The sequence below is a fragment of the Lonchura striata genome, chromosome 1A, assembly GCF_050655825.1.
Source record: "Lonchura striata isolate lonStrDom1 chromosome 1A, ASM5065582v1, whole genome shotgun sequence".
Taxonomy (NCBI): Eukaryota; Metazoa; Chordata; class Aves; order Passeriformes; family Estrildidae; genus Lonchura; species Lonchura striata.
In genome coordinates this window covers 29374249-29401039 of record NC_140741.1, presented here as the reverse complement: position 1 = coordinate 29401039, position 26791 = coordinate 29374249, and the positions used below count along the sequence as shown (strand labels likewise).

The window sequence follows — 26791 nt, the reverse complement described above, 5'->3', positions numbered from 1 at the left end:
GTATCACTGAGTTTTGATTTGCTGGTTTTTGCATGTCTAAATACCTTTCTCATAGAAAAGCATGGGTTCTCATCTTTATTCCTTTTTTTACTTTCCACACTGAATCTTCCCTGATTTCAATGAATGCCTCCAAAGAAAAATGGACAAAAATTATCAATGCACAAACATACTTCAAATTCACACTTACTTACATTAAAAAAGTTTGTCTAGTGGTCAAGAATTTCACATCGTAAGTCCTTTTAAATATTATGAAAAGAATTTCAAGTCACTTTTTGCAAAAATGCAGAGAGCTTCCATTTTGAGATGAAGATTTTTAGATTTGAGTGCCTACCAGCCTGCTGTGTACTTATGCTACAAAGTTAATGAAGATGGAGTCAATATGTTCAATGGAGCCTAAAAAGGCATTCAGCTGATGAGTCATTCTAAACCATACATCTCATAAATCACGCTAAATTTCTCTCTAGGCTCCTGAATTTATTTACTGGGTGAAGCTGTTCACAACAAGCCCACTAGTAGGAATTGGCCCCTAGATCAGGAACTTGGAGTTCTGGATCCGACAGATCTCTGCCAACACAGAAATTCCCATGTATTGGCAACTCATTCAAAGGCATGCATTTATGCCAGTTAACAACTTCAACTATCATGGGGAATCATACATAGAGGCTGCCACTGTCAGTTTTATATCTGCCAGTGCCAGTGCAGGTGAAGCTGCAGATCACAGTTGGGAAGCTGAATGTGCATACTGCTATGTGCCAGAATGTGGTCCAGCAGAAAATCAGGATCCACTTAGTCTGCTTTCACTGAGAATTTGGAAACCCCCTCTCTACACAAGAAGCCACAAAATAAATAGGAAAAACTAACAAACTAGACTTGGATGATCAACAAAAGATACATACACACCATTATAATTCTACAAATACCATCTGGCTTTTTTCTATTATACGAGAAAACCTGTGAGCTATATTCATATATAAAACAGTCATATATGAATGAGAGTATTCTAAATTCACACTGAAAAGCTAAATTATTGTTTAAGAAATTTATTTTTTCTCCTCTGTGCACATAATACTTAGGCATGTTAAAGACTGTACAAAGTTGTGCATATATCTATATATGGTTAAAGCAGTGTGGTTGTTTTTTTAACTAACACTTTTACCTTCTTTACTTTGAGTTTTCTATTATTTCAGATTGCACTTAACACAAGGCAAACCATAAGAGGTTAGTGACTTCAGTAGTGCTGTACACTGAAATATAATTGCCTGCCACAATAAATTCCTAATGAGCACAACTCTTGCCAGTGGAAGGTTGCCGTAGCAACAAAGTTATTCCAGAAGGTAACTACCCATTTGGTAGAAGGTGATGACACTCAGTTGTCTGACAAAGATTTGAAAACTATAAAAACTTTTTAACTGCTCAAGTTCAACAGAAATTTGATGTATCAGGACTCTCTTGACACAAGAAAATACTGATATGCTAAATACAAAGGGATTGAGAAACTTCCAAATGAATGCGGCGTCAAAACAAGGACATTATGTTAAAACAGGTACACCTTTGGATTGCCAGCCTTGCAATAAAAAGCAATTCTCTCACTTGTGCGTGTCTTCCTATGGTTCCAAATAACTAAATATCATTTAAAACATACTTTTAAGTTTACTTTTAGAGAGAACAATGTGAAAAGGTTTTCCTGAATTATAATGTAAGTTGACAAGATCAAAGCTGGGCTCAGTAGACAGTAGGATGGTGAATTCCAGCTCTGAGGTAGGGAGCTAAAAACATTCACAAGAGAAAACAGGTGGCAGGATCAAAAGTAGAGGCATTGACCTGAATACAGCCTCCTGAGGACACTGATGCTTTTTGACCCAGGAGCTGTTTTCTCTACAGCAGGTAGTGACAAGAGTCACTACCAAGACACACAGTATTTTTTACCTTTATTTTCTAAGAAAATTAAACTTTCATGTTTGCATTTTACATCTGGCAGGAAAGGTTATATCCCACTATGTCTGTTTCCTCTACTCCAGAACATTTAATCCACTAGCCAGATTCAAATTGACAAATGCCTAGAAATTTGAAAGACATTATCCTACCCACATGTTAGTAATTAGAGATTAAATGTTCATATGTCCGGATACTTCTTACAAGGTAACTAAGTCAGATTCTAAAATTAAGTTATTGTCAAATGATAGAGAAAGTGTTCATAAATTAAAAGGAAAAAAATAGCAGAACAGGATCTATGTTGTTCAATAAAATACTAAAAAATACTAAAAAATATTAGTTTGGTAGAGATGCAAAATTATTCTGAATACCTTTTACTGGTAAAAAATAAAGTTGGCTTCAAAAAGTTTCAGAAAGCTGTTGTGCCACTGAATAATAAAATGACAAATAAAATGCAAAGTCTGGATATACACACAGAGGTAAAATCACTGCAAAGCATAAACATCTGATGTCATCCATGACATGAACCACTAAGACAGTCAAGCTGGACTAACCATGAACTAACCATTAACCTGATGTACTCACCTTTGAGAGGAGAAATGGATTCTCAGCACTTCTGGAAAATTGTACCAATATTATTTCTTAAAACTTAACATTAGATGCCTACTTTTAAACAAAATCCCCTTAATCAGAACTTAGTAATGAGCTACATAAATTATACCAAGAAATAAATGGGAAAAAAATATGTCTGTTACCATACTGGTCAATAAAGCATTAGGTCCATTATGAGATAGTGCTCATTTTTATATTCATTTAAGTCAAAGAAATGAAAAATGCACATCAGTTTTCCTTGAAGAAGGGAAGATATAAATGGTGGTCAATACATTTACATTTTCCAGAAAAAAGTAGTGTTTATTTTGAGCAAAGAAAGTATCAGTCCCCTCAACTAAGAAAAAATAATAAATTCCAAGCAGGAAAAAAATGTATTTTTCTAGACCCACCTGCAGGATTTCTGGAAGAAAGATACAAGCCAGCAGGCTCCACAAGCAACAGGTGCCCTCTATTGAAGTTTGTCTAAGGGACACAACCTGAGAAATGCACTATCAACCAAGAAGGAAAATCTGCTTCGGAAAGGTGGCAAATAAGGACAAGCAATAATTCTGATCTAACACTAGGGCTGAAATCACACCTCTTCTCTCTCATCCTCTCTCCCTTGCATCGGCTGTGGAACTCATCAGCCTTCTCACTTCCCTAATGTGAAGAAAACTAACAGATATTGCCACGGAGCTGAGGGGAACTGAAACTGGAAGAAAAACCTATTTCAGCAGTGAGACAGTAAATCAACTCACCAGTACTGTCAAATTCTATCGGTCTTATTATTTGCCTTTTCCTGTATCTTTTGTTAATCTTTGTTTTGCACTTTACATGGTAGGATTTTATAAATTCTTTCATTTGTGCCTAATTTCACACAGTAAGCTTTAATAACCTTGGTAACAGTAAAGTTTTCCTCACACAAGAACAGGGCCATGCTACAAAGTAGGACAGCAGGGCACTGTAAACAGCACCCACCTCACCTCCCTGGTTTTGTGTTTCCAATGAGTCTGAGTGCATTATTCATGTCATCTGCATCAGCTCCTTACTGGAGAGCTAGCAACACAGCAGTCAGCTAAATGGCATGAAACAAAAATGCCTCCTGGCAGGTGAAAATATTAGGCTGTACATTTCAACTCTAAACATTCACACAGCATATGACAGCATGCATTTAGAACTGAAAACTAACATACATGGCTGCTATTTCATTTTCCTTTTCCTACTGCTACTTTATTTTTCTTCTTTTCTGAGCAAGTTCTTAGCTACGAAACCTGTGTTGGTGTCCCTTCTGTGAATTATGTACACTACTACTGCAGTGAGTTACACAGAGAAATCACTGCACAAAAGGCAGGACAAAAAGGTAATTTATGTGAGAACATCAGATCAGAAAATAAACACTTTAATGAAAAATACATCCACTCCAGTCTATGTGAAAAATAAATAAAATTAAGTACTTTTATGTTTATGAAAATTCCTATCCTATTTAAAACACCAGTTATCTTGCATCCAGATAATTTGATGCCTTGTTAGAGACTTCCTTCCAGCTGCAAACTGCCTACAAGTCAAATGCAGTTTTGAACTCCATATTTAAACAGTTAAAAATACTGATACTCAAAATTAAAAACTGTCCTGCTCTGAGTATTGGTAATACAAGCACTGACATTCAAGTCCTGTATTGCCATTTCTAGTCAGAGATGAAGAATTGGGAATGGCTGCCACTGCTGAAATGACATTGCTTCCTATCCCAAACACAGGAGTACACAGCTGCATAAACACAGCATATCTTACAAGTGCCTGAAGGACAACACACTTTTTAAGAATTTAAATAAATGAAAATAAACTTCAATGGAAACTGTCATCAAATACCAAATGCTACCTGAAGAAAGGATACTTTCTGAGATTAAAATATAAAGCACATAAATATACTTATCTAGAGCAAGACAGCACAGATGCTGAGCATTGAGGCATCTCTATCTTTTCTAATACAGTATGTTAAATCTTGAGTGAAAGTTGGAAGCCCACAGAAGTGAGTTTCAATTCAACACTTATATACACTGAATAATTCAGCCATTGTGCCACTTTGTTTTACCAATCCTTTGTGCCATAAAAGATGATAACACATAAGACAAAAAGGAAAGCTACTATAAAAGATAAAACTCAGGTCTTATATTACATTATTTTGGTTTGTGGACATGAAAGTTCATATTAATTAGTTTAAGTTCTATGGATTTAAATTTTAAATGTCTTGGGTATAAATTAACAAGCAATTGGTATTTTGAAATAATTTACAAGGTATTTAGTGCATAAAAAAAAACAGTAAAAAAAAAAAAAAAAAAAAAAAAACCCAAGACCTGAAATGAGTGAACAAGTGAAGAATTCACTCATCAAAATGCAATTCAGGTTAAAGAATAAATCAAACTAAATACTTACAACTAAAAGGCTTTCTCAACATATCTTTTGCAAGCAAAATTCATAATGTCTCTGTCTCTGTTTACTCTGTCTACTCTTCTTCAGAAAACAGTGATGTATTTTAGTGGATTTCATAGATACAGTTACAGAATAACAGAGCATTTACTGATGTGAGAATTTGGGAGCCTTTCCAAATTTCTCTTCCCCTGAACTCTAACTAGCTCAAGTACAGGTATTTTGGATATGTTCAATGATTTACTCCACAGACCGTAACAACTGACTGATGAATCCTAAATTAAACTAGACAGAGAATATGACTCCAGCCAGAGTACTCTTACTACCATACATTCCACCACAGAGGTGGACATCATTAAAGTGTCCAATTCTATTCTCACAAAAGTCACTGGGAGAACAGTAAAAATACCAAGAGACAGAATGCAGTTCCAATACCTCCAGCCAACAGCAGTTATCTCTCACACTAGGAAATGCACAGCAGCAGACGATTTAAGTGTATTGTTATTCCCCTAAAAAACCTCTGTTGCAGTTCATGAGAAACTGGGGCTTGCTGTGAGAATCACCAATCTAGAATTTAAGCTGGAAACAGCACAGTATTTATTTTTCCACTGAAATAGAGGAAAACAGGCAGCTTGGAGAAACAAGGCATGGTTTCAGCTTTAATGGGGAGACAGGAAGACAAAAGAGAGAAAAATGCTATTTTCCGTGAAAACAGCAGCAGCAGATCCTCTCTTTCAAAAGGTGCCACTGGTCTCTTCTTGTTGGATTTCTGCAGGAAACAGAGCCAGAATGCACTCCAGGTGCAGACATGAAGGGATCTGACAGTTCCACCTGCCCTGCTATTCCTTCCACATGAAGGAATCTGACTGTCCTGCCCCTCCTGAACCCTCATCTGACACTGCTTCTTTGGCATTCCCACACCATGACACAAACTGGGACTAGAGATGTCTGGAAACAGGCCTTCAAAATGCGCCATCCCTTCCCAAGAGCCACAAGGTAGGTGGAGAGCAAAAGCCCAACATCAACAGTGTAGGCATGAATTCCTGCAGTCCCTACTGATGTTACATAACAACATGATAGTTCACCTTTCTGAACTTAAAGCACAGGTAAAGCTAATTCTGTTTACAGTAGTTCAAGATTATCAGGGGGTAAAAGTCAGTACAGGCACATCCTAAGTACAGACTGAAATAGCAGTCAGTAAAACTGTGTCAATCTAAGCAGAATTTTCATGTGTCCTTAATTTACTGCTGTAGGACACATGAAGTAGCAAAAGCAAGCCTGGTAACAGGATCATCAGCCTTTGAGTACAGGGAGAAAAGTAGTCAAACATCTATTCCCTCCTTACAATTATTAGTAGGATTGTTCCTCCCATCTGTATCTGGAAGGCTAATTACATTTCTTGCCTTTACTCATTTTATGTGTCTCTTTCAAATCCAACATCACAGGTCCATCCATAGCTAAACCCTCTGAAAACCTTCTTTATTAATATATCTCTAAGTGAGAGATATATTTTGCCCTATAGCAGGCTTTACAGTTGAAAATATGAAGCAGACAAGAAAACCAACTGAACAAATTCTCTCAAGTGTTTTCCATTTGGAAGCACTGCTAGTACAGCTGTAAACAATTAACTCAGAAATGGCAGGCAACAGAATGGCTTAATGACAAGTTGGGTAAAAATCTGTGACGTTATTGCTTAATGCTTTAGCAAAAACTTTGCATGAACTTTACTGGCTCTTGCAGGTTCACTGCATTTATTATTCATAAAATCCATATTATAGGTTGATAATCAGTGTAATACAAGCACAACTGAAATCTGATTAGCAGCTTGAGGAATTGCTTGAAGTTCTTTCAGAAAAACGTGTCTAAGATATCCTTATTGGTTTGAAATACACTATTAGACAAGACATGCATACAAAGCAATCTACTAAATAATGAAACCTAGAAAACAGCCCAAATCTGCTGCACCTGCTGAGTCAAAACACAGAATTACTCCTTAAACTTGTTTAATACACAAAAATAGTCCCCTCTCTGCATATAAGAATTCCATTTAGATATTTGGATAAATATACCTCAAAGAATTTAAAAGATACTCTTGGAAATCTCTTGCAAAGATCAAGTATAAGCTTTTAAATACTACTTTAAATACATCAGGTTTTTTTTAATTATAATTAAATAATCAGACGCACTTATGAATAAAGATCCATTGAAGTGCAATTTGAGAGGTGCCTATGGACTAGTAATGAGAAAGGGCTCCTTTCAGCATAGCAATAGTTTGAGAAATTAATCCCAGACTTACTTTTCAAAGGAAAATTCTCAACATTATCATAAAATCATAGCTCAGAGAGGAACTCAACTTGAAATTCTGTCATAAGCATATATTTTTGGGGCACATATTGGTAGTTAGCTGGATTAAAGAGGCTCTCTTACATTATCATATAGGTAAGGCTAATGATCAGGTATCAAGAGCAGTACTAGAGGTAGCATGGTAAAAAACCTTCAGGAACTAAAAATACTGCAGCAACAGCAACAAAAAGTCAAAAGGAGATCAATTAGTTACAGTACAACATTTAAATAGCTCAATCCTTCAAATTATCAGAAAGGTCTTATAAAGAATAAATTTTTTACACTGGAATAAAAGGCCAGGTAATAACAGATATCACAATGAGTAACAGATATTATAATGAAACAAAGGAGGCAAAAGATGAAATCAATCGCCATGTTCAATTCAGATATTTGTTGAAGATAAACTCTGCAAGGATACCACCTCTTAGAATAGATTAACAGTAGAACTGATAGATTCCTCATTTCTTAACATGTTGTTATCAGATTTGGATATCATCAGTTATCACTGAAATTACTTACTGGACTCATTAAATGAAGAGCAAGCAGTTCTTCACTCTCTGTTACAGGTTTGGATAGATGATCTAAGTAGACCTTTTGGCATTAAAGTATATGAAACTAACAAAACATTTCTACATAATGAGTAAATATAAAGACAATGGTATTTAAAGAAACTGCATCTTTTTACAGGGCATAAATTATGAGTTAATCTCATATTTACTGACTAATACAATTGAAAATTCTTAAGGAATTTAAAATATTGTTATTTTTACCTCCCTCACTAACTTCAACAACAAAGTTGGTAGATAAGGATACTAATTTAAACATATAGTCAAGAATTGCAACCAGAAGCTTCTGGAACATCAAGAAATAGAAATAAGAATGTGTAAACCCTTTATCTCAAACCTCAATTCTTTCTCATGACAATAAGAAAAGACATTATTGAGGAAAAACAATTACCATAACAAGAGGTCAGCAACATCAAGTTTTGTCTGAACAAACAGTAAGACAGAAGACATGACAAAGGACAGAGGCTGAGAACTGAAGATTGAAAGCTAATATTGGACTGAATAGTTAAGCAGATGGACAATAAGAAGCCTGGAAATCAGAATTGATGGAGGGCATTGATTAGGCACAATTCAATGTTTCACTTCTCTGAAGAGACAGAAAGGAGTATTGACATTAACTTTGAGTGAGTGTTCAATTTAGTACTATAAACTACCATGACATCAAGTTCTTGGTTTGAAGGGCAAGAAGACTGAAGACATTAAATATTTCTAAGCAGCAGTGATCATTAAAGGCTTTTTCTCTTATTATGGTGATTCTCAGATGACACTAAAGCCCAAGGTTCAAGAAAAACCACGCACAAAGACACTGGCATGTCCAAAACACATTACCAGAGTTATGGAGGTTTAAAAAAGTACTTACTTGGTATGTGTCCCATAGCCTGATGGTACACCGTAAAGGGACTTCTCTCATCAGCAAGTTATTCATCCAACGGAAAGCAAATTGCAAGTATTTCACCTCATGCTGATCCAAGTGCCTATGAACTTGTTCTGAAGATAGAATAAACAGGTATTTTACTGCAGCTTTTCTGAAATCTCAACATATCAAGTGCACTGTCTAGAACAATAAAATACTCCTCCAATCTCAAGGAAATAAATTGTGGTGGTGCATGCAAATTTTCACAACCAAATGAGAACACTCAAAATATAAATTAGCTAAACATTACACTGGAGTGATTTTTCTGCCACTGGATGGATTAAATAACTGGTCTGAGTTGCACCATCTTAATCAAATATTAAGATCACAGTTTTACAATATACCACAAAAATATACAAATTTAAAATGTGAAATCATTAGGTACATATATCCTCACTAATTTCTTAGGCTACAAATTTTTTGGGATAACACAACAAGAAATGTGGTTTCCAAATAAGATAATGGCTTCCAGAAAAAAAATTGGCAATCAAAAAAGAAAATTATTAAATTAAGAAGGTAAAGAAATATAAGGAAAAGACATGTAAAAGTTGCATTCACTTGAGACAAGAAAAAGTGAGATTAATATGTAGGAAATACAGTGAGAAAACTAATTTACAGCTTAAATAATTTTTTAGTATTACAAATAAATGCAAATAAAACCAATACAAATCAGTGGTTTCTAAACCAGGACTCTCACACACTGTGTTTCTTGTAGAACACATACAATTTGAAAGTAACCCATGCTAGTGATAACCACTAGCATGGGCTACTGCTAGAGCTAACAGAACTAACCTACTACATGGCTTGTCTATATTGAGACAATTTTCTGCAAAAAGGATCACAGACATTCTGTTAACATGCTTTAGTTAACAGACTCAAATATGGCATTAGTATGGTGTAGATGACAAATACTGCAGAAATGCTAATGTCTTATTTTGGACAAATTGACAAGAAGTCTTTGTGAAAGCCTAAAACATTCCCACTGTCTTTCTGTACACAAATACATTCTTTTGCTGCCCAGATCATCCCCTCATCCAAATTCAAAGAGGTGTATTACCAGCTAAAACAATGAGTAAATGTTCATCTTCCAAACTTTACAAATCTAAGAAATATCTAAAAAGGCATTAAACCACTAAATTAATTAAAAGAATAATCCCAAGAGTATGGCAGCTCTGTTACAGGAAACATTACCTAGAGATTAAGGTAATGGAAGTGATACTAAATTATAATGAAGACTAAAACTGTTCATTTTTTTTTCCCTCAGGATGTATTTTTTGGCTCTATGAAAGTGTCAGACAATATACAACAGTTGTTTCAATATGTTTTCAATTCTAAAATCAAAAATTAGGGCTTTTAAAAAAAATAAGACATCACAACACATTACTCCAAAGGTCCACTTATCACATCTTGTCTCCAATGATAATGGAAAACAAATATCAATGAAAACGTATTAAGCACTGGTATTTCTCCATAGCACTTGTCAGCCTCCATTTATCTGTGGCTAATGGAGCCTTCAGTAGACCTGGTATTTATGTTCCTAAAGTCACATCCTTCCATAATATAAATATAAACAAATATAGACAAATTATTAAATTGCAAGGCCCAGAACTGCACACCATGCTCAAGGTGATCCCACACCAACACTGAACACAGTGAGATAATAAATAGTGGGATAATAATAGCTGGAGATGCTGTGTTTGATGCACCCCAGGATGGGATTTGCCTTCCTGGCCAGGACAAACCAGATCCCTTTCTTCAGGCTGTTCTCCAGCCCCTCCTCTCCAACCTGTGCTCAGAATTACTTCATAAATGGTACAGAACTTGTGACTTGTTCTTGTTAAATTTTCAAATATTAAATAAATCACTGATGACTGCCCAATGCTCCAATCTAACAAATCCCTCTCCAAGGCATCTTGTTCCTCAAGAGTCAACAGTGCCCCCCAGTATAGCATCATCTGCAGACTTAATAATGTTGTATTCAACTCCTGCATCCAGATCAGGATAAAAATATTAAATAGATCTAGCCTTAGACTTGAACATTTAAGGATATCCCTGGTGAATACTCACCTGCCAAATGTAGCCTCACTCACTACAACCTTTTGAGCCATGTCATCTGCCAGCTCTCCACTCACTGCACCATTACTAGGTCACTTAGATTATTAGATTCACGTCAAATGCTGAGTTACTATTGTGTGTCTGCCTTTGCTTTAGAAAAATTTAGCCACAAGTTAAATATACTGAAGTGAGATACTGGGTTAAATTTATTGTTTGAAGCTACATTTGGATACCTACATTACAGGCTACTATGATTTGATAATCTAGTACATCAAGCAGGACGTAAAAAAAAAAAAGGCAGTTTTATTTCTAAGCAAAGTTACTAACTCACAAAATTTTTGTTCTTCACACAGCAGAAACAATTTTCATTTGGTTGTTTGTAGCCATTAAAAGTAAGTAATGAAGAACAATAAATTGTGCCAGTTGTGATATTTCAACTGTGGTAGTTAACGGGCATAATCAATTTCTTGAAAGTTGCTTTCTAGTCTAAACAAGTTGAAAAATGGATTACTAAACTCTGTGTTTTATACCTAATTGATGCAAGACTGGAATAGAATATGCATTGAGTAAAGAAACTAATTCTTCCTACTTTGCAAGTAATTGTAAGCAGAAGCTAATTTGCTGATAAAGGTAATTTGGACTGGCATAATCTAAATCTAAATTTTCCATTTCAATGAAAGTAAGTATGTATGTGCAATGAACAAGAAGTTATATAATTACTGTCAGCTTTAGGATGTGAAGTATTTTATAAAAGCTACTTCTACTGCAGTTTCTGATAGCACAATTATTTTACAGTTAAAAAAATAATTCTTTAATCAAAATTCACATAAATCTACACAAAGTTTGGGTGAAGGAAGTCTTCTGATTAAAGACTAAAATACATTACAAAAATGCATTTCAAAGTAGCATACTGTCAAAAATAGGCAACCTGTAGACAAAAGCTATTTATAACTATTCATATTTTTATTAAATACACTTATTCGTACATTATTTTGAATGATCACATTCAGCCATTTAAACAGATGTTCCTCATACCAGATGGGTCTATACACATAAAATATTCATTCTTCATGTTCAATGTCAGCATCTCATGCTGTTTCACTGAATTCAAAATTAAAATCTGCATGATTACAGAATCATGACCTGAACAGTTAAAGACAGAAACAACCTGTCGAAAAATGTCAACCTATATCCTGAGAGGAAAATGGTGTTAGAATGAGTCCCTAGGCGAGCTTGCAAATAAGAAAAGGAAAAAACCACAAAATAATGTAAGATTATGCCTGAGCTGCCAGATTACTGTGGCACAGCATGGTGTCACAACATCCATCTGTACAACTCAACATTTCAGAACATTGGCCTATTGGTGCTCACCTTTACTCCAAGATTCCTATAAATCCTAGCAATAGTTTCTTCTGTTTGACCTAGTTTTGAAATTTTGAATATTACTTAAAGTTTATTTTTCAGTCATATTTCATACCCCGAACACTTTGTTGATAACTCTATCAATATTTAATATATATTCCATTGTAAATACAAAAAGCATTAAGTGTTCAAAATAATCTGAAATGCAGGTAAACTAACAGTCTCTCATAAAGAGGCCTTTTCATTCAACAAGAGGAAGAAAAGTGAGTATTTCTCATGAAAACCCACACAGTTTTTTTAAAAAAGTCACAAGAGTACCTGCTCTGATACCAAAGCAAAAGGAAAGTAAAATAATGAGCCTATCTTTGCCACAGGACATTATTGACATTGCCCTTTGCATGCACAATGATTTTTTTTGCATTGATCCTTAACGTACAAAAACATGCCATAGAAACATGTTAGCACTCCTGTGTTCCATGGAATCATATAACCATTTAGGCTGGAAAAGACCTGTAAGGTCTTGATCCTAAACTATTAACCTAACACTGCAAAGCCCACCAATAAACCACGTCCCTAAGGGCTCCATTTACACATCTTTTAAATACCTCCAGGGATGGTGACTCAAACACTTCCCTGGGAAACCTTCCAGTTCTTGATAATCCAGTTCCAATCCTTGATAATCCTGGTGAAGAAATGTTTCCTGATATCCAATCTAAACCTCTCCTGCAATAACTTCCTCTTGTCATTTTCTCCTGTCTGTCATGTGTTATTTGGGAGAACTGACTGACCCCCTCCTGGTCACAGCCTCCTTTCAGGCAGCTGTAGACCACAATAAGGTCTCCCCTGACCCTCTTTTCCAGGCTGAATACCCCCAGCTCCCTCAGCTGCTCCTCATCAGACTTGTGCTCCAGAGCCTTCCCCAGTTCCATTGCCCTTCTCTGGACACACTCCAGCACCTCAGTGTCCTTTTTCTTGAGAGGGACCCAGAACTGAACACAGGATTTCAGGCATGGCCTCACAAGTATTGAGAACAGGGATAATCAGTGCCCTGCTCCTGCTGGCCATGCTGTTTCTGATACAAGCCAGGATTACATTGGATTCTTGGTCACCTGGGAACACTGATGCAAGCTGACTGATGTTCATCCAGCTGTTGACCAGCACCCCCAGGCCCTTTTCTGCAAGGCACCTTTCCAGCCAATCTGCCCAGCCTGTAGTGCTGCAGCGGGGTGTTGTGGCTGAAGAGCAGGAGCTGGCATTTGGCCTTGTTGAACCTCACATAACTGGCCTTAACCCATTGATCCAGCCTGTCCAGATCCCTCTCCAGAATCTTCCTGCCCTCCAGCAGATCAACTGAGGGTGCACCCCATCTCTATCTTATAGTTCCCGCATACGGAACCTTGCAGTCCAAAAGAAAGGACCTTGTCACCAGTCAATGACTGCTTTCTTTTTTAATACTCTATTTGTTGAAAGCTAATTTTTAATCTAATTGTCTCTCCTGAATAACTTCAACATTGTCCAAAGCCAGGATATTTATGGGACACAAAGGTAAGAGTTTAGAGTAAAATCTCAACACCAGATGTTGCCAGATGCAAAGGCAGAAAAGGGCTTACAACCCCCAATACGAAATTCTGAACAAAAGGAATTCTGTCAACACCACAGCTTAGCAATGAGTTATTTGTAGTTATATAGATTAACTTCTATTAATATACATTAATTACAAAAGAAGTTCCTGATGACTGAAGAAGACAGTCTAAATATCATAAATGTGCACCTCAAGACAAGATCTCACCATGATATATGGTTCTACTTCAAGTAATAGCAGAGATCCTAGTCAAATATTTACATGATGATTACATCTTGTTCCAGACTTAGTTTATTTTTTATAGCTGGTTAAAATTGTCCACTGTAAAAAATTACAATAAAAACATTTTAAAAATACACTGAAATTCCGAAAAATTAAAATATGACTGGCAGAAGCACAGAAGTATTGCCAATTACATTCTCCTCATGACCTGCAATTTAAACATAATGGTCCATTTAAATTTAGCTCACCAAATGTATAGCTCATAGCTAAAAGCATCTTCATCATAACAAAAGATATGGTCCATATGCTAATACTGAAAAGCCTAAGACACTGATAACAAAGCAAAAGAAGAAAATACTAGAGGAGGGAAGGAGGGAAGGGAAGGCCTGGTAGCCTCATGGAATCAAAAGTATCTGTGGTATTTAACACCAAATGGAGGAAAATATTAGGAAAAACATTTAGTAGTAATCAAGAAACATCTACTCTTCTAGTTAAAAATTAAGAAAAACCCCATGTTTGCAGGTGGACCTCAATATTCCGAGTGCCACAAACAACAGAGAAAAACATGTTTGATGAGACAGTTCTAGGTACCATCACTGGACTTCTCTAGCCTGTTCTAAATCATAACTGTGTGCATTCATAAAAGTGTTTATGCCTGACAGTTTTTAGATCCCTCATCATATGAAACATCTTTTTTCTTCCTTTTTTTCTGTTTGGGTTTTTTTTTAATTTGCCATGAAAATTGTAAGGTTTGGTGATTTAAAAGTTAAAGTGCTTACAAGCACTCAGAAATTTACAAATTACAACTCTTGCTAAGGTCTCTGAACTCTCTAATAGTATACAAATATAATCTCCACAGTAAAATATAAAAATATATAAAATATATATCAATTAATTATAATGCCCAGTGAACAGCACTTACAATTGGATTAAAGTATAATACAGTAATTACAACCATAAAATCAGATATAAAATAACTACTAGTGAGCTAAATAAAATAGCTTTATTAAAATGAGAAAGAGTTTTGGAGTGCAAATTAATTAAAACAATTATGAAATGCTTACAAGATTTTCCCATCACTTCAGTACCAAGCTGACTTCGAAAGATGGGCCAAGAAATAAGATCCTTATTAATCACTCATTCTCAATAGCAGCAGTAAGGTCTAAAAAATTCTATGTCCATTTCAATTCAAAATGCTTTCACATAGCTGAGAACACCAGTTTTGCAACTCTTGCAAATGCAAGCAATTAGAGCTCTTTTTTCCAGATACTTCAATCCTAATTCAAAGTTATTGGTGTCTGTAAAATGTTTTACAGTATAATTAAACATGAACATAATTTTGCACAGATAATTATGCATTCTTCAACCATCAACCAAAAAATCATTAGCATGATTGAATACATAACAAAGATAGATCAAATGTCAACTATTACCGCAGTTTCATTATCAGTTCATTGTATGAACACCCAAGATTCAAATTAAAAACCAAATTTATTAATCTATATCTATCACGTATATTGAACAGATAACTTGTTCTATGAGTTCTGATTAAACAACAGTAAATGGATTAATAAGAAAATGTAATAGTCTTGGTTGATATTTTGTCTAAGAGTCAGATTTTCCTAAAGAAAAAAGCAAAACTATTTTCTCTGCAGTTTAAAAAGTTCAATCAGCAGAGAAACTGTGTATCCTTCGGAAATGTGCAGTAAAGCATTAAAACTACCCATGAGGTATTTCTAAGTACTTTTTGGCTTAACTTGTCATATGAAATTAAGTTCTGAGCAGAACTGTGAAATGTTTGTGTTTGGAGCATTGGACAATTCTATGGGAACAGGCACCTTTATCTCCTGGGACAAGAATCTGCTGAATGCAAAAGATCCACACAAGACTCAAAGAAGAATCCCAAAGTAAGAATCCCAAGTAAAGTCTGGACATTTAAAACTTTGGCAGACCATTAAAAACACACAGCTCTTAAATAAACTAAGACCTTAGAAAGGATAATCCTACAAGTACTAATCCTATTCTAATGAAGGATGTTTTATAAACTTCTCCAATTATATAAGAAAACATATTATAAATAAATATTAAGAGCTTTATCAACCAACCTTTTAGACATTTCTACAGCAAATATTACAAAGCATGAGAAGTACACAGAATGGTACAATTAAATAAGCCTTTCCACTGTGATTAAACAAAAATGCATATAAAGAAAAGGTTTTAAATGACTATATTTCATGAAGAACTTGATCTGCACATATTTACACATTACTATTTACAAGAGAGTTATATTTAAAAATTTCATGTGAATAGCAAAACTATGTAAAATATGAATTTAAGACCACAACATCAAAGTATTTTATTACAAGTCCTTAGTTCTGGCATCATCTACAGAACTTCAGATAATGGGCCAACCAAGATATTTGTAACCCAAGAGAGAAATAAGTAAAGAAAGTCTGATTAGTGTAGTTAAGATTAATTTGCTCAGAATATTAAGACAAGAGGCATTATCTATTTTATCTGTCATTTGGTGTGAATGAAAACACATATAAAATATTGCAGCAATAAGAAAAATAGGACTTGTAAGATTTATAACAGAAGACAGTTTTAAAAGATGAAATAGCAATGTAACTGCACATAGGAATAACTAACGGTATTTCTTCAAGCAATACTATTTAGTATTTGTTAAAAGTCACTCTTTTAAGCAATCCAAATATAACAACTTAAATTTTGCACTAAAAACACCTCTTAAATTTTTTAAATTTTTCTTACAACAATAAAATGCAAATAAACTAGAAATTGCCCTGATGAAAACATCATCTGTATGAATAGCTGTGGTAAGTCTCCAAAACAGATGATCAGAAGATGCATTCACAGTGGAAACGGCAGAAATTCTGAAATTTTACTGAACCTTTAAAAAATGTAGCTGAATTCCAGAGAAATGGAATTCTTCCTTATTAGAAAATTAAAATGCAGCACTCTTCTTATGTTCCTAGGTATTTTTCCATTACTTCCATTTTCAAGAGAAGGGGGAAAGTATATACAGCAACAGTAAGTGCTTTTTTAACTATTATTTTTAATCATTTTTTGCATTTTTCCATCTCTTGTTAATAAAATTCAAGGGCAAGTTCTACAAAAGGTTTGGTGATTTTTGGTGAAACAATGTGAAACAGTAATAACAGAGAATTTCTTTATGTACAAAAAAAAAAAAATCTGTGCAGAACACAAATGCAAAACCTGGGTTGAGTTGTTCTAGAAAAGATGCAGAATAAAATCTTTTCAAATTTATCCCCACCCAAGAAATAGAATATTTATACTGCTGTCAATACTGGCTTTATAAATTTCTGTAATATTAATAAGAAGTCAACATATAAAAAAAATACATTTAGCATTATAATAGGCTACGTTTTTTTCCCCGAGAACTGCCTTATTGTTAATTTGGAGAGAATGCTACATTAATGCTTTTATCAATGTTATACATCTTTTATCAATCTTTATGGAATCCCCAGACTACTTTTATCTAAAAATGCTCAGCCTTCTACAAATGGCTACCTCAAACTCTCATGCAATTACCAGTTGCCTTACAGTAAACTGAAGAAGTTGAGACTCTTCCAAGCATGATGCTAGTCAAGTGCTAAGCACCTGTAAATTCTGGAAACACAAATCCTGAATTAATCTGGATATTCCTATACCATGTCTCTTTGATTTCAACCCTAAATGAAGTAAAAGTGGAAGATAGTTTCCCATGTGAGCATGACATTTTACAAACCATGAGAAATGGTTCATGATTTAGAGCAGAGAAGCTCTACTGGCATTACAGGAAACAGTTATAAGAGATTCCTTGTGTTATTGAGCTATCTATTGATGCTCCCTCTCAATTTTTTTGTACAATTCCAAGAAAAATCTGAATGATGATGACAAGTAGACTAATGAAATTGAATAATGTTTTCTCTTCAAACTCCATATCATCTAAAACAACATTCTATTAACAGGCCAAAAATGCCATTAAACACAATTTATCAAAATTATTTTCTGGAGTTTAAGCAAAATGAGATTATGATTAAATTAAGAGAGCATTTTGTCTGTTTGAAATCTTCTGCAATATTCTGGTGTGTACACACAAGGACAGTTACTTTGAGGGGAGTTGTGATCCATAAGGCTGGGTTAATGAAGGTTGTTTGAATCACTGACATAATGCATTAGCACTTTGCAAAGCACAAGCATCACCTTTCATACACTGGTAATCCATTACTATTAGCAAATAAGCAGAACAGGCTTCATCCACTCAAACAGCTACTTACTACATCAGGATTTGCTTCACTGTGCAGTTACCCAGCATCAAGAAATAATGTGACACAGTACCAACAGGAATATTATTTTCTTGAAGAGTAACCTTAATGAGCACTTAGGATAAGTACAGCAAATACAGAGTATGAGGGGCTTTTTTAAAAAGCAAGATAACTGAATTTATATCAGCCATATATTTCCCTTTAACTGAAGTATAGCAAAACCAGAATAAAAAGCCAAAAGGAAAAAGGAAATTAAGAGAAAACCACAATATTCAATCATACTATGCATGACTCCACCAAAAACTCAATAAATTCAGGATCCCTTAGCTGAGGCATCCAAAAGGTTATGACTGCAGTACACAACCACCATTGTCTAATTAACAACTAAAACTTTATTTTCCTCTTAGACATACTTTGTTGTGCTTTTCTTGCAGAAGAAGGTAACTGAGTGGACAGTCTTCTAGCCAAAAAGACACAGCCCAAAGAATAATAAATATCTTTACAACACAAAACTTTTAACTGGACCCCTGTATTAAAAAGGTTGTGATCAACAGTACAAAGTCCAATTGACAACTAATTACTAATTATGTCCCTCCAGAGGCAGCACTGGGGCCAATGTCTGTTAAAGATGAATGATAGTAGAGAATAAACTCTGTGTTTGCAAATGATACCAAATGAGGAAGAGTACTTACACACTGAAACTGAGGGCTACTATGTAAGGAACATCAGGAAGTTAAGGAATGGCTAAGAGAAATCTCCTGTGGTTCAGGAGAGCCAAATGTCCTCTGTTTGGGATGGAAAAGTTTCATTCAACAAGCACTGACAGGGCACAGCTAGATGGAAAGAAGCTCTGCCAAGAAGGACATGGGGATCCTGATGGACAACAGGCTGTACCTAAGTTAAGAATGTCCTGGCAGCAAGAAAGGCCAAACATTTGTCAGGCTTTCTAAGCAAGAAAGATGCCAGCAGGTCAGGGGATGTGATTCTACCTCTGTATCTGCCACTTGGGAAATGACATCTGCAGCATGTCCTCCAATGCTGTGACACTGGCATGAATGAGCAATCCCAGTGCAGGGCACAGGAAGCTGGAGCACTTCACACATGAAAGAAGGCTGATAGAACTGGGTTTGCCCAGCCTTAAAAAGTAGTCTATGAATAGCTGCAACTACCTGAACATGGAGACAAATTATTCTCAGAGGTACACTGAGATAAAATAAAAGGTGGTGGACATAAGCTCCATTTAAAAAAATAATTATTTATATTAAAAAATAAAATTACAGTGGAAGTAGTCAAACTTTCCAAACAGTCCTACCCAAAGAAGCTGCAGAATCTCTATCCCTGGAATCACTCAAAACCCAACAGGGCAAGACTCCACACAGCCTGATCTAAATTGGCCCTGTCCCATTAGATAGAGTCATCAAGGCAAGGGAACTTGGAACACTGATTTCCAGAGGCCCCAGACAACCTAAGCAGTTCTAAATGTCCATCAATATTTACTAGCAAACATTCACAATGTCTACTGAAAACTACAAAAAGTTTATAAAGACCTCACAGGTTTATTTAAAATTAGATAAAAAACAGGAACCCACACTTTACTGTCAGTTGCAAAGGACGATCAAAGCACAGTATAAGATGACACAACTATTTGTTACAACTGACTTATTTTTTTCAAGTGTGAAGCTTTAAAAATACTACTTCCTAAAATTAATATTTGAGAGAAATTATTTAACTATATCCCTAAAGCACTGAAGGTACAAATAAGACTTCAGCATTTATTTTTTCCTAAACTAAACAATAATACTTAATATTTTTATTCAATTGAACAACAAAGTTGACTATCAGAATGCTATTTCTAATTTTAAAAACTTGGTTAAAAAAATCCATTTATATAAATGTTCATTGACCAAGTTAAGGAAGTATACTTACAGGAATTTTAATTATATATTTCATTTAAAATATAATCATTTGCTTCTGAAATGTAAACATCAATTTATGAAAGACTAAAATTGTATATAAAAAAATCATATTATGAGAAGTTAGATTATTTTTAAGTAACAAAATATACTGATTTAACTATATTTGTAATATAAATATTTAGCTACCCAATATACAGAAATATGCCCTTGTATTTTTCATATTCACTGGCATTTAAAAAAAATGTATTTACAACAAAAATTTTTACATACATTTAAGCTATAGTGTAATCTTACACAAACATGTTTCTCCTGCCCTTGGTTTTTGATCATTAAAAATACCTTAATATCCTAGAAAAGCATGAAGATTATTATCAAATATAAGGATGTACATACAAGCAGGCAAAATCTCCTATGACAAGCATGGGCAGAAAAAAAACTTCACAATATATGTAACAAAACCAGGGAATTAATGTTTCCAATAAGATTATAAAATATAAATCTGCACAAGAAATATTTTTTTCTAAGTCATCACTGACATGCTAGTGTTGCAAATATATGCCTGGTTCTGCTTGGCAACATTTTGTTAATACTCTGTTCATTAATTTAACAAACTATCAAGAGATTATGTTTAGAATGGGCAAGCATTATCTCTTGCATTTCATTTAATTAAACTCTGTTCTAGCTATATGACAGTCAGCATTTCATGAAAGGAATTACTTTAAGGATGAAGGTAAAATTTTTCAAAGTGCACTGCTAAAACATGAAAGAATAATCTAAAATTACCCCTGCACATACTGTAATTTATCTATAAAATTAAAGATATTATATCCAGAGTTCATAATTAATTGGATTCCACAGAGAAATTATGCAGGCATTCCAGACAGCAAAATGATGCACAAAGGCACAAAACACAGTACCACAGGACAACCATAAACAACCACTGTGACTTGCCTGCATAACAACAACCATTGAGGCTTAATGTGAAATGAATACTGGCTGCCTTTTGTATGTGGCCATTACTCTGCTGCAAAGAAATTGCCATTGAATTTTGATTATATTGCCTTAATAAAAAGTAATGAAAGAGGCTCACGCTCTAGTGGCTTTCTTTTAAATGATACACGACAGTGATCCACAAAGGCCAGTGTGCCACAAACCAGTGATGACACCTCACCTGAGGAAGGCCACGTTACCCCACCACTGCAGGGAACTGCAGGGATGTTGGATTTTCTTGCAAACATTTTAACTAAACACTTTCAGTGTAACATCAGTTAGAAATTAGCTTGCCTTTGAGACTTACCATCAATCCGACTAACAAGTTCTTCCAACATTTTCACTTTCTTCTGGATTCCTGGCTGTGCAAACGTGTAGTTATCCTAAAGAGGAGACCACATAGAAGTATTAGTTGCAGAAAAGCAAAAAAGGTTTATTTTCTTTCAATCACTTTTCTAAATCCACGTATTTTTCTCTGTTTTCTTATGGTGTTTCTGGTTTATGACTACATTTCCTAGATCTGCTTCTACAGTAAAATAGTAAATCACCACACTGTACAGTCCTTGGAGTCCTCACCTCTAAAAGTATATTCTGTATAGCTATTCCTGCATCAATTGCTCTCTACTTGCTAATCTAGTGAAGTTACTTTATTGCAGGAATCCAAGAGGTTTTAAAAGGCCCTCATCTTACATGCCAAAGTGTGCCATGCAAGAGATTTTTAAGGTAATTTTTTTTCTCAGAACTTTACAATTCTACAAATAATGTAGGAAATATGAAAATTTAGCCTATAATCAGAGGCAGGGAAAGAATTTGATCTTTTGAAGTACAGAGTAATAACTTCAAGCAGCATAAGAAATCAAAAGTCTGTTTTAATGTATTCGTAACTGTTCGGAACCCAAGATTATAGTTAATATCATGAATCAAAATCTAACACAAGTAATGTAGCTAAAAGGGCATTATATTTGCATATATTTCTTTGAATGAATTAACTCTAAATGGATTTTTAATTTGTGGATTGCAGCTCTATAATATAGATTTGAGTTTGAAATAATGAGACCAAGAAAGATATCTGCTTGAAACACAAATTGATCAATCTTTTTAAATAATGGCATTATTTAAATATACAGGAATGTTTCTGAATATTTAATTGACAATCCCTCCATTCAGCTCATTTTGTTACAGTTGTCTTCCTGTTGTTCTTGAGAAATTCAAGAAAAAAAATAATACATACATTTTTAAAAAGGAACTTGCTATGTAGAAATTCTTTTTGTGTAACCACCACGCTCACAGAAAATCAGAGTAAAGCATTTTTTTTTTGCATCAACTGCTATTGTTTGAATAATTCCTTTATCAGCTGGAGCTAAGTAATCCCAAAATATTATATTTTCTTGACTATATTTCAAATTTTAACTTGGTATTAGAGTAAAAGAGATGATTATCAGTTCATTTTTATGCATCCTGATGTTTTTCTATCTAAAACCAAAAAAAGTCTTATTGGCTCTCTTGACTTCATTTACATGGAGTTTTTTTTAGGTTTTATTTAACTTATGAAACTGAACTGAAATTTAATCTTCAAAGTCTGTAAAACTGGTATCAAGTGTGAAGCCTAAAAGTTCACAAGGCAAATGATATACTAATAATTCTGTAAATTAAAGTACTTCAGCCAAACAAACAATGTACAGTATCAAAAAGTCTACTGAATGCTCTGATCACTTGTAACTGACCACAGAAGTAGCTATTTTAAAAATTATAGCAAAATTTTCTGCTAGTTTAGCAGTAGCACTTTTATAGTAATTCATATTAGAACTCAGTGTATAAACTAAAACAGTATGGATGAGGGAGCAAGAATAATTCCATGAATTTTTTAATTTTCCATAATCACCAAGTAAAATAGGTAACTATTTCAGCTTGTTAACATTATTTCACAAACAGAACATGAGCATCCTTTTCAATGCAATAAAGCCCAAGACTGAAAGAATGGAAAGACTCACACAGAATCAGGCCTATTATAGTTTAATTTCAGGAAGAAAGAAACTATCCCATGCACTGGAACACTGCCTTTTACACAAGTCTGACACACACCTGTATTAGTCATGGATAATATCCAGGGCTCAGCATCTTCAGGAAATCATAATCACTTTCTTTACAGAACATACTCTTAACAACAAAAATTGTGCGCACCTTTTTTTGGCCCAAAATATTTATATACTGTTCTATTTATTTATTAAAACAAAATTAACTGGTGTTTCTAGAAGTAGTACTGCTCTCAAAGTATAGTAACATGGTATTTAATTATTTCCTCTGTAACAGATGCTCTGTACAAGAATGCTCCTGTATGTAATACTGAAAGTCAACACAGAGTTAAAACACTGGTGCTTCGATCATTAGTCTCTCCCCAGGTAGTGCATCTCTTGACTGTGATCTATGAATCTGAAACTACTTTTTTTCTCAAAGCCCAATTTACTCCATACAAACCTGGAAATGCAACCCAAAACTGCCATCTTGATTTGAAAACAGGTAAATTTGCTTTTCACTACATTTGATATTTTTCCTACTTATTTTTCTGTTCATTATTTCAGCTGCAAATGCACACAGCTGGCGGTCACTCTTCTACTTGTGCTGACTCACCTAAACCAGAAAGATCTTTATTGGATTCCCCAGCATTCCCTTCTAATTAAACTGTGTTGCACATATGCCCACCTATGACACATGTAGTTGACTTCCTGGAGTTTGTGAAACTGTGAGAAAGACTTTGTAAATGTAAAAGGTATTCTGTTACTCACTATTCTTGCTCCTTTTGTACTTATAGATGAAGGAAAAATGGTAAAACAGAAAAGAAAAAACACACCAAACTCACAAAATTCATTAATTATTGCTCAGGGCTGTTGAGCCAAGACAATTATTTTTTCAATTACTTATGACTATTTCAGAGATTGCCTCTTGCTCATTATTGATGGTCAAAGTTTCAAATGAGGAAATATTAAAAAAAAAAAAATCAGGATGAAAGCTAGGAGTTCACATAAAATATCTCTTATTTCCAAACACTGTTCTTGACAATAAGCATTCACATATAACAAAGCACACCAGAACCTCTGATAAACATAAAAAGTCATGCACTGGTGTGCAATGAATATCTAAATTCTTTATGTTCCACTTAGATAGGTTCCAACACACTTTCAGTGAACTATGCTAACCTACTTCACAGCTGAATGGTCATAATACCAAGTTCAGACTGACACATAATTATTTTCACCTTACAGTACAGAAGGTTAGGACTTTATAATGTCACAAGAGATCAAAACTTGCATCAGCTTCAAATCTTTGTTAGTAGTCTCTACTTATTCTGTAGAAACTGGTGTAACACCCTACTTCCTTGCAACTACAACTAGGTCTGGATTTCTCAAAACCTAGCTATTATAATTAAAAATAAAATGCTAAAATTATAGACTTCACAGAACATTTTAAAAATTATAATGCAATTCCTTACTTTTTTAAGGATAGAGAAATTTTAAATGGAAGAAAGTTGGAAAAATGCTCATAACAAATTTAACTGTGACTGTTGTCCCAGAGAGGGCAGAAGAGAGTGATTTCATAGGCACTAGCTGAAGAAAATCTCCCATCTTTTTCTCGTAATACATGATGATGGAATAATTTTAAAAGGAGAAGCAGCAAGCTGAAGAGGAGTGGAAAACAATCTTTTATGACAGCATGAAGAAGAAACAGAGCCAGCCAAACTAAAAGAAAAAACACTGTCATTAATTTGACGTAATGACTGCAGCCAAGTACAGGTGTAGGCACAACGCTTCTCATCTTTTCAGGTCATACACATTGTTCACCAACAGTGTACTGAAGAAAATATCAGAAACATTTCTAGAAGCAAATGGAAAGTTTTGACACAAAGTGTTCATGTGCTGTTTGCTCATGTTTTATCAATGAGATCAGAGCTTTTAAATTTAGAGGATACAGTAACCAATCTATGTAAATCACACAGACACACAGAATTAGATGTCTATTTTCTCTACTGATGCATATTTAAGAATTGCTATGCATCAATTTAGTATGTTCAAGTATAGTATCACATGAACAAATGACAACTGAAAGAAAAAGGTTTCCTCATCCTCATTATGTCACAAAGAGATTTCCAGAATTCTTCTTTTTTCCTCATTTAAATACTTCATTCACATATTTCTGAACATTCTAAGAAAACTCCTATTAAAAATCTTGGTTGACCTTGCTCAGAAAGTTACGTAAAAAGATAGGGGCAGGAGAGAGAGAAGCATGACAGCAGATAATGATAGGCACAATGTATATTAACACTATCAGTGGAAGTACACTTCACCCAAAATGTTTCTTGAAAATACAGATTATAATGTAAATTCACTCATAAATACAGCTCAGGATAGAGTGTGCATGCACAACAACAAACACACAAGTGTGCTGAACTATGCTGTTAGCACAGCCCATAGCATGTTCCATCATTACTCCAAGACACTTGTCTTACAACAAAAGCTCTGTCAACCATTACAACTATTAAGCCTGACTTTTCAAAGTGCAAAATTTTCTAAGTAGGAGGAAAAATATTTATAAAGCACTGCAGCCCAAAATTTTTTACATGCAAAATGGTATCTTACTTATTTTTTACACAATAGGACAAAAAAACGCCCCAACCGTTTATTAAAATGTAGGTACTGATTGTCATGTTAGAGTAGCATCCATACAGTCAGAACCAAAGATCCAACCTTCTACTGGTCTGTGTATCAAACCTCAGTTTTACCCAAGATGTATTATAAATAACAGAAACTGTTACAGTAGCAATGACAAAAGTGCTCAGGGTATATTTCTGGATTACAGCATAGGCCAGGCAACAGTTCAAATATGGATAAGAGCTAGAAACCATATTTCAAAAGCTGATGCTGCAAATTTTAGGTAGAGGATAAAATATTTTTATGCTGAAGTATACTGATAGCACAGTATATTTAACCTACTGATTACAAATAGATTTGTTGTCTTGCTGAAAATTTTACTCCCAGTGACAGGCTGGAAAACTGCATTATTATGCAGAAACTTGTGCAGGAGTTCAATGAAAAGGTACAAAGAAAGCTATATTTGACCTATTTTTCCTTTAAAATAAACCAGGAGGGTCCTGTGAAGAATTTTCAGAACAGTTATTTCTGCACATTTTCAACAATTGAAATGCATGTTCATGGTATTTATTGGATCCAGCTTTCCAAGTTTCCTTCCTTCTTCCCTCCCTCCCTCCCTTCCCTTCCATCCATCCATATATAAGTAACAATTTTCCATAACTCACTCCTGGGTTATGGAAACTGCAGGATTCCTTTTAAAGGTCATAAATCTTGCTATTTTATCAGACATATAAATAGCTAGTATGTACCTCAGCACACTCTAGTCCCTGGATGTGAATTATCTCACTTTTGTTCTAAAAATTACCAGGCCATGATAAATTATTATATTAATATTTTAGTGCTATTTTTAATACATCTGGTTAGATCATTATGCAATGCATGTATTTCCCCTTTGGTTATTTTATTACCAGTATACTCAAACTTAAAATGAAATGTAATACTCTATTTTATACATGAACATTACAT

The 26791-nt window shown here is 34.5% G+C and overlaps 1 protein-coding gene across 3 annotated transcripts in view; it reads right to left on the bottom strand.

Annotated features, from left to right (window-relative positions):
• The window catches only part of TBC1D22A (TBC1 domain family member 22A), a 160632-nt gene that overhangs the window by 79576 nt on the left and 54265 nt on the right, over positions 1 to 26791 (bottom strand). For all 3 annotated transcript variants that reach the window (XM_085570413.1, XM_021524818.4, XM_021524817.3), the window contains exons 10-11: positions 21490 to 21565; positions 8716 to 8843 (exon numbers count right to left, since the gene is read on the bottom strand). In XM_085570413.1, coding sequence (XP_085426539.1) covers positions 8716 to 8843; positions 21490 to 21565 — 204 coding nt within the window. The remainder of the gene's footprint in view (positions 1 to 8715; positions 8844 to 21489; positions 21566 to 26791) is intronic.